At 45.6% G+C, this 9,517-nt stretch overlaps 2 protein-coding genes and 1 long non-coding RNA gene across 3 annotated transcripts in view; 2 read left to right on the top strand and 1 right to left on the bottom strand.

Moving 5' to 3' along the window:
• Nucleotides 1-9,517, bottom strand: part of LOC118225953 (tripartite motif-containing protein 16-like) — a 972,804-nt gene that overhangs the window by 864,033 nt on the left and 99,254 nt on the right. The window lies entirely within an intron of this gene.
• On the top strand, nt 452-6,548 carry LOC118225116 (GTPase IMAP family member 8-like; the record flags this gene model as incomplete). The annotated part of the gene is made up of 5 exons (XM_035413160.1): nt 452-750; nt 3,346-4,047; nt 4,258-4,953; nt 5,183-6,070; nt 6,481-6,548. Coding segments are annotated over exons 1-5 (2,388 nt in total), but the record flags the coding sequence as incomplete, so codon positions are not given.
• On the top strand, nt 6,554-9,487 carry LOC118226050. The gene is made up of 3 exons (XR_004764944.1): nt 6,554-6,796; nt 6,943-7,026; nt 7,720-9,487. It is a non-coding gene; the product is annotated as an uncharacterized LOC118226050 (long non-coding RNA).

The following is a 9,517-nucleotide window of genomic DNA, read 5'->3' as shown; positions in this document are numbered from 1 at the left end:
GCAATAACAGCAGGGAGGCTCTGTTATCTGTTGATCTTAAATATTCTCCAGACTGACTGCAGGTGAATGGCCAGCAAACCCAATGCTCTGTGAAAAGAATATTTTCTGACTGAATTCTCACTGAATGCTTCTACATGTCAATCGAACAAAAAGTCTGTTTGATGTGCTCAGTGTGAATGTGCATTCCAAGTCCAAAAAACAACAACAAAAAACACCATGCTAATCATTCAGGCGAAACTTGTGAAGGTTCACACTTCACACTGGACGGAACATTTTTCTCTGAAGCACATGATGAACTACTCATGATAAACACATTTCTGTTGGAACACGATAATGCATGTGATTGCATTCCATTCTATTCCAGACAGTTCCAGGAAACACCACCCCCCCCGCCAACCAACCCCACTCCACCTGTGTTCGCATACTCTGTGCCTCCCAGGTACACAGCAAACTCACACTCATCACACATTCTCCTCATTGTGCTGGACGCGGTGGCCGCTCAGGTTTTTACAGGCGACAGGGTGGTGTTTCCTCCCAGCGAGAGAACTCAGAGGGGACCGTGACAACGAAGCAGATCCAGAGCAGCAGACCTCTACTTCATTACTCCTGCACTCTCACTTAAGATCGGCTGATTAAAACAATAAATAAATCTCTTAGGCAGAACCAAGTGTGGACGAACCGGCACGACAACAGAAGAAAACAAGTGTGAAACCCAAATGGCAACTGCCGCGTCACTACTGAGAAACGATGGTGAGTCTCCTTTTACAATGAAGCACGGCGGTATTTTACTGTATAGAAATGCACTTTGCTTTTTTTTTTTACAATAAATACAGTAAAAGATGTTGTATTGCGGACAAATTATCATTAACTGTACAGAAATCTGTTTAGTGTGATATCCTGTACAGAAACCTTTGGCCAGTGCGATTTCCTGTACAGAAACTTTTGGTCAGTGTGATTACCTGTGCAGAAACCTTTGGTTATTGGGATTACCTGTACAGAAATCTCTGGCTAGTGTGATTACCTGTACAGAAACTTTAGGTCAGTGTGATTACCTGTGCAGAAACCTTTGGTTAGAAGGATTACCTGTACAGAAACCTTTGGTCAGTGTGATTACCTGTACAGAAATCTCTGGCTAGTGCGATTACCTGTACAGAAATCTCTGGTTAGTGTGATTACCTGTACAGAAATCTCTGGTCAGTGTGATTACCTGTACAGAAATCTCTGGCTAGTGCGATTACCTGTACAGAAACCTTTGGTCAGTGTGATTTCCTGTACGGAAACCTTTGGTCAGTGTGATTACCTGTACAGAAATCTCTGGTTAGTGTGATTACCTGTACAGAAATCTCTGGCTAGTGTGATTACCTGTACAGAAACTTTAGGTCAGTGTGATTACCTGTGCAGAAACCTTTGGTTAGAAGGATTACCTGTACAGAAACCTTTGGTCAGTGTGATTACCTGTACAGAAATCTCTGGTTAGTGTGATTACCTGTACAGAAATCTCTGGTTAGTGCGATTACCTGTACAGAAATCTCTGGTTAGTGTGATTACCTGTACAGAAATCTCTGGTTAGTGTGATTACCTGTACTGAAGTCTACTTGCCCCCAATGTTATTTGCTGACAAACTCCCATGAGCCTTTGATGTAATATTGTGTTCTGCTTTGTCTGTGGAGTAATTGTTCAGGTGTTACCCTTCACATGCTCACCTGTGCCCTTCACCTGTGAGTAATATCAAACCCGTTTAGAATTAATGTAGTCAAGCCGGTTTGGCTTTGATTAGACGTGCAGAGAAGATGGTGTTTACCTTTGCGGAGGACGTTTTGCACGTTGGGAAAACATCACGCAGGAAAAAAGGGCTTGTTTCTACACAGCGATTCTGTGTGTTGCTTTTACATGTTGAGCTCATGTGTCAATGATCTACTTCAGAAGCCGCACATTAATTAGCACAACGGGAAAAACAGGTCTCTGTGGTTCGGCGCATAACCACTTCCCACAAACATTCCAGTTGCACTCCTGTTTACTTTGAAGTGAAGCAGTTCTGAGTGAAGCTCTAAGAGTCCAGAAAATTTCATGCTCCTCTTACATGATACTTTGCAGGATCCAACTTTTTAGCCTTCACAAATTGTTGGCTAGCAAGTAATCATAGATTCTCAGGCGTGATTTCATGACTACTGTTGTTTTTGTTTTTGTTTTTTTTATTTTGTTTTGGTTATAGAACGTGATGTGCATGGGCAAGTAAGGGGTTGTATGCTGTACAGCCCCTGCTTGCTGAAAAGATCCTTTTGAATTGTGCAGACGTTGTTCACAGATTGTTTTGTATTGTGCAGAAGTTGTTCTCAAATTGGGGGAATTCCTGGACTTTTAAGCAGCATTTGCATTGAATGCATCTGTATGCTTGTAACCAAAAACCCAGTCCTGTGGAATTATCCTATTGTACCTTTGAGAGAGCTTTGGATACCTTCAGTACACATACAACCAAACAAATAAGTCAAATGACCATGAGAAAACATTTCACATTTCTGTGGAGCTAATTTATTATGATGATCAAAAAATATATATTCATCATGGAATATGACGAGGTCATCAAGGAAGGGGTGTGGCCTGAAACGGCTCTGCATACTTACAGTAAACTACAAGGAACAGGGAAGAAAATATCATTGGTTGTTGTAATTCATTGTAATCTTCTTGTTTCTGATTGGTGGGGAAGTACTGTGGGCTGTGCCTAATTTTCTTGACATAGTTCTGCGATCACATCAGTTCTGTAAAGCGTCTTTTTTGGTATTATGCTTTGTGTTTTCTTTTTTAGTTTTCACCACAAAGCTGAAGTTTCTTCTCTTCCTAAATATGTACAGTGTTCCAATGTTTTATCCCCAAGAGTGAGCATGAGTCTGCATTCCCTAGGTGTTGTTCTTTTCACCGTTTTAAATGTGAGACCACAAATATATTCTCAAATTTGTGATTAGAACTGAGCATTCTAATGCTGATGTAACAACCACTTCTGGTTATTGAAAGCCATGAAGCTCTGGAACACTGGCTTCCAAATTCCGAATGAACATTTTTTTTTTAACTACTCTATAAAAGGTTAAAAATTACACTTCTTCTCATGTCCTGCCAGGGCCCAGTTCTGACAACATTTCTCAAGCAATGCCAGGCTCTGCTGCAGCTTTTGTTCTGTGGGTGGTTGCAGAACAATAAGCAGCATTTGTCATGAAGGGTGAGCACTAGGACAAAGATTACCCCAATATCATAGCCAATTTAGGTAGCTGTTTAGCAGTTTTGTGTAGGATCTGTGTTTACTCCCAGCATTTATCGCTAAATGGTTCTCGATTCTCTGTTTGCACTCTGCAGAGAGTAAAGAGCTGAGGATTGTTCTGCTGGGAGGAAGATGGGGTGGGAAGAGTTCAGCAGGAAACACCATCCTGGGAGAAGAGAGGTTCGAATCCGGAAGACAAAGAACAGCAAAGAGCGACAACCGGCATGCAACAGTGGCTGGCAGGAAGCTGATCCTGGTTGATACGCCCGGGTGGAAAGGTCATTTATCTCTCAGGGAAACCACAGAGGCGGACAGACGAGAGATCAAGCGAAGTGTGTGCGAGTGCCCTCCCGGACCCCACGTCTTCCTCCTGGTCGTTCCCGTGGATTCAGCCTTCACCGAGGAACACAGGAGATCGCTGGTGGACCACCTGACGCTCCTGGGCGACAAAGTCTGGAGATACTCTATGGTGCTGTTCACCTGCGGTGACTGGCTGAGAGAAAAAAGCATCGAGGAGCACATAGAGACAGAAGGAGATGCTCTGCAATGGCTGACGGATAAATGCAGAAATAGATTCCATATTCTCAACAACAAGAACAGGGAAGATCCCACTCAGGTCTCACAGCTGCTGGACAAGATTGAGGAGATGGTGGCAGAAAACAATGGCGGCCATTTTGAAGTTGATGAAAGCACTCGTCAGATGATGCTGACGAAGAAGACGGAGGTGGAAGCAAAGGCAACGGAAAGGAAGATGCAGACAGACAAACGCAGAGAGGAGCTGAGTAGGCTCCTCCAGGGTAAGGTCACTTCCACATGACTCAGATGCAGAGCAAATGGCACCAAAATTACTGCAAATAATAGTTGACTTTATATGTAAATGACTCTAAATATTAGCTTCTCAGGATATGCCCTTTAAAACATTCCCATCAAAAGTTCTTAATCTTGTGCTCTCGTGCCTTCTCTCAGCTGTCTCTACAGTTGTCATTTTTCAGTTTTCTTTCTTTCAGGGGCAGAGCAGCCCACAGAACTCAGGGTGGTTCTGCTGGGGAGCAGAAACGCTGGAAAGAGCGCGTCGGGGAACACAATCCTGGGCAGCGAGGAGTTTGACATTAAGAAAGGGACCTCGAAGTCTGTGGTGAAACGCGCTAGTGTGGAAGGGACACCCATAACCATAGTCGACACTCCCGGCTGGTGGCAAGGTTTCTCTGTCCGCGACACTACCAAGCAGGGGAAACAGGAACTGACACGCAGTGCGTCTCTGTGTCCGCCGGGACCCCATGTCTTCCTGCTGGTCATCGACACGGATGTGGCCTTCACCGAGAGGCAAAGAGAAGCTGTGGAGGAACACCTTCAGCTCATCAGTGGGCGTGTCTGGAACCGCACCATGATTTTATTCTCCAGAGCTGATTGGCTCGGAGCCAAGTCCATCGAGCAGCACATAGAGGAGGAAGGGAAGGCTCTTCAGTGGCTGGTGGAGAAGTGTGGGAACTGGTACCACGCCCTCGACAACAAGAACAAGGACAACAAGGCTCAGGTGGCAGAGCTGCTGCAGAAGATGAAGGAGATGGTGGCGGGAAATGGCGGGAGCTTCCATGAGGTGGATGGGAGAGCCCTGCAGTCCATCGAGGAGGACAGGAAGGCCGTGGAGGAGAGAGCCAAGTGGAGGATGACAAAAGCCAAGGAACAGAGGAAGAGATTCCAAGGTGAGTTCATTTTCAATGTCATGACCGCACATAGTCAAGGTAAGCGTGGAACGTAGTTGCAGAACTGTAATATGATCTTGAACTTTCATAGCCTGAAAGTAAATTGTAAAGAGCTGACTTTGATGGGTTCTCGCTTAAAAGAACTCAAAGTCCCCTCAGCTGTGGTGGAACTCTATATGGTGGTGAGGATAAGCAATGACTGTCTGTTTCATGTTGATTGACATTGTAGGGACAAACATTCATCTTCCCGAGATGAAGGTGGTCCTGATGGGGCAGAAATCATCGGGGAAGAACGCGGTGGGTACCACCATCCTGGACCGGAATGCGTTCCCCAGCTGCGAAACCGCGTGTTGTGAGATAGAAGAGGGCGTGGTTTTTGGGAGACGGCTCACAGTTGTGAACACCCCAGGCTGGTGGGATAATCTGGCAAGGTGCACCTTGGAGCGGGACAAAGAAATCATGAGGGGACTGTCTCTGTGCCTCCCAGGACCCCATGCTGTCCTCCTGGTCATCCCTGTAGACATGGCCTACACAGAGAGACACAAGAGGGCACTGCAGGACCACCTGTGCTGTCTCGGTGAGGACGTCTGGAGACACACCATCGTGCTGTTCACCTTCGGGGACAGACTGGGAGAGACGAGCGTGGAGCAGCACATAGAGAGGGAGGGCTGGACCCTCCAGTGGGTGGTGGAGAAATGCGGGAACAGGTACCAGCTCTTCAACAACAAGAACAGGGGCGATGGCGCTCAGGTGGCAGAGCTGCTGGAGAAGATGGAGGAGATGGTGGCGGGAAATGATGGGGAGCAGTTCTCTCCTGACATGAGTCAGGTCTACCGCGAGGTGGAGAACATGCTAAAGAGGAAGGTGGCTGAGGAAATGAAAGTATGCTATGTGGAGGAAATGAACTGGAGGGAAAAAGAACTGAAAGAACAATTTGAGGAGAAATGGAGGAGGAGAGAAAAAGAACTGAAAGAACAATTTGAGGAGGAATGGAGGAGGAGAGGAAATGAACTCTTTGAGGAGTTTGGAGAGTCTTTAATGGCAACGCTAGAGAAAGACACAGAGAAAAGCAAACTGCCAGCTAAGTTAAAGACCAAACACGCCATTACTCTAAACTGTGAGTACACTGATAGTAAATTGTGTGGAAAATAGTCTTGCTTTCTTCTCTCTTCAAGATTAGCAGGACCCAGAATAAACAAACAAACAAGAAACTCACCTCAACCACCACTAATCTGTAGCACCCAGATGAGTACAGTAGCCATTTTTGCGCCAGAACAGTAATCACACAACAACAACAAGTTGAGGTGGAGAGAATGATTTAATCAAATTAGAAGTGGGGGGGGGGGGGGGCGTAATGTGTGGTACAGCTGCTGACAAAGCTGTCTGCCATGAGAACGAAGCAACAACCTGAAATTAATTTATAAATGAAGTTACATTGTGTGCTACTACATACAGTTAGTCCCTTAAAGGAATATCAGGACGAGCTGACAAATTGAAATGTAAATGCATTAATGTTGTGTTTTACAGCAAAGGAAAGAAAAATTTTGATGGAACAAAGAAAGAATGAGGAGATGAAGACCTGCATGGTCTACCTGTATCTGGGGCAGTGTGCTGGCGGAATGTTAGAACTGGGATTGATATATTCACTGCCGTAACATTCCAAGTCTGTCTCATTGTGGGCATCAGCAGGTTATTTCAGTTAGGTGCATGTTAATCCTGTGGAAACGCATGTATGTGCTGCGCTGACCGAACCTGTTGCTGTGTGATTGGACAGTGAGCGAAGGGATGGTCTCTCAGAGTCGAGGCAGGATGAGGAACAGCCTTCAGTTTGGTCCACCCAGCAGTAAGTGATGCTTCTGAAACATCTGCCATCTGTACACACGTTAGCAGTCGTTTTTGGTAAAGTTGCGTACATTCACATTATAGTTCTGCAGAAACGCATGTGTAGCTGCCAGTCATAACCAAGCCTGTGGCTGTGTGGTTTCACAGTGAGTGAAGGGATGGATTCTCAGAATAGCAGCTCGAACCTGGGTTTCCGGAGGAGAAACAGCCTTGAGCTTGAACCACCCAGCAGTAAGTGATGCATCTGAAGCATCCCCCATCTGCACACACATCAGCCTACATATACAATATTCCACATACGGTACATACATTCCGTATAGCCCACTAATATTCCATAGAGCCTACTTATATTCTTCTGTCTGTTTCTTTGTTCTACATCTGACAGAGTTTACGTTCAATTATTTCACCCCAAAACAGGTTTTATTCTGGGTACATCCCGCGCCAGGGATCTACACCTAACGTAAAAATCAGGCTAATGATATCAAAATGTTTTCATTCTGGCAAACAGAAATCACACGTCTCAGACACATGCCCTCATCAGTGAACATGTTACTCACACACACACACTCACAAACACATACGCACACACACACAAACACACACACACACACACACACACACACGCAGACACACACACATACACACACAAACACATACGCACACACATACACATACACACAAACACATACGCACACACATACCAGCACACATACATACACACTTACAATTTTAACTTAGTAAAATAATCAAGGGTCACTGTAGACCTTATTGAGAGTCGTTGAAATGTTTCACTAGTTCCAAAATCCTGAATACACACTGAATATCCTATTTTTGGTGAAGTTGTGCACATTCACATTATAGTTTTGCAGACACGGATGCGCAGCTGTCAGTCATAACTGAGCCTGTTGCTGTGTGGTTTGACAGTAGGTGGCAGCACTGAGCAGATGTGGACAGAGAGCACTACAGGCCCGCAGGAAGCCCTGAGGAAGAGACGCCAGTCTTGGTCGCCCTCCACCTTCTCAACCGCCTCGACTGGACAAGATTCAGGAATTACTTCCCGCTTGGGTTCCCTTCGGTCCTTAACCATCTCTGAGTACCCGGCCGAGAGCGACGCAGCACTTCCTCCCGGCACAGGAAGCCGGTAGCAGATGTAGGGAGGCAGTTTGGAAATTCTTTACCATCTCACCAAGAAGGCTGGACCTTCTACAGCACAGTGTCCCCATCACTACCTTTGGACAGTGGGTTTCCTGCATGATTCGGTGTGTAGACTGCCCCCTGCTGGCTGAATCACCAGCAGCAGGGGTGCACTGTAAACAGGGGCACCGTCAGGGATTTTGGGTCCCATGAAAAGATCACGCATTGGGCCCCACCCCCCCAGGCCACCCCATCCCTGCACAATTGTTTGAGGGCCCCATTCAGTCAGGGCCCTTAGAATTCCTAACTTCACCCCTTCATATGGGGCCCCTGGCTGTGAGCAGGCAGAGATCTCTCATCTTCAGGTCAACCAAGCCCAGCCTCTCTGTGCTTCAGCTATCTGCCAGTTCCCATGCCAACCAAGCCCAGCCTCTCTGTGCTTCAGGTATCTGCCAGTCCCCATGCCAACCAAGCCCAGCCTCTCTGTGCTTCAGGTATCTGCCAATCCCCATGCCAACCAAGCCCAGCCTCTCTGTGCTTCAGCTATCTGCCAATCCCCATGCCAACCAAGCCCAGCCTCTCTGTGCTTCAGCTATCTGCCAGTCCCCATGCCAACCAAGCCCAGCCTCTCTGTGCTTCAGCTGTCTGCCAGTCCCCATGCCAACCAAGCCCAGCCTCTCTGTGCTTCAGGTATCTGCCAGTAGGGGGCCAAAGAGTCACATGACCGCTGGCCTTTCTGCCATTATATCTGCTACTGTCACTGACTGTCACTGTCGTTTCCAGAGCGCTTTAACCAACTGGAATATGGTACATGTTCACACGACTTTTAATTGTTTATTTGTCATTTTTATTATCACTTTTGAGATGACATTTTATTCATTTTCAAAGAACATACAAACAACACAGAGCACGACAGCACACAAAGAATAACAGCACATAGTAATCATTAGATTAACTGTGGAAGACAGAGACATAAAATACACCTGATGGACATGGCCTTGTATTCATATTGAGTGTTACGGTACATCATTTGGTGATGGTCTACACCTCAACGACAGGTGTGTATGCTCTACAGGTAAATTGGTCTACGATGGGTTTCCATAGGAAGGGCCTTAAATATGACCCGGTACCACTGTGTCACAGTCATGGGCTGGTCCCTGATCCACTGGGCAGAATGCAGTGTCTGGCTAGAAGTAAAAGCGTTTCTATCAGTTTAGTGTATATTGTCCAGCTGTCAATGAAAAGCCTAGTTCTGTAGCCCAAAATGTGTTTATTTTTATGGGATATGTATTAATATTGTTATCAATCGGTGGACCTATATTATAAGATTAAATCCATAAACAGTGATTGTGATGGATATATTTCTGGCAATGAATGTTCATGAATGTGCTGATTATATGAAATACATTGTACAGTAAACCCATTAAATGTCATTGCTGATATATATGAGGCTTGTATGCGCTAGGGCTGGAGAGGAACAGGGGGTGGTGGGTGACTGAGGTTTTAAGATTGTATTGTAAAATGAACTGTATGTGTTTAGTTGCATACAAAATAAAACAAAATTTAAAAATTAAGGAAAATTTATTGA

Source organism: Anguilla anguilla, chromosome 4 (genome assembly GCF_013347855.1).
Source record: "Anguilla anguilla isolate fAngAng1 chromosome 4, fAngAng1.pri, whole genome shotgun sequence".
Taxonomy (NCBI): Eukaryota; Metazoa; Chordata; class Actinopteri; order Anguilliformes; family Anguillidae; genus Anguilla; species Anguilla anguilla.
Note: the sequence above shows the minus strand (reverse complement) of the source record. Positions and strands in the feature narration are given on the sequence as shown.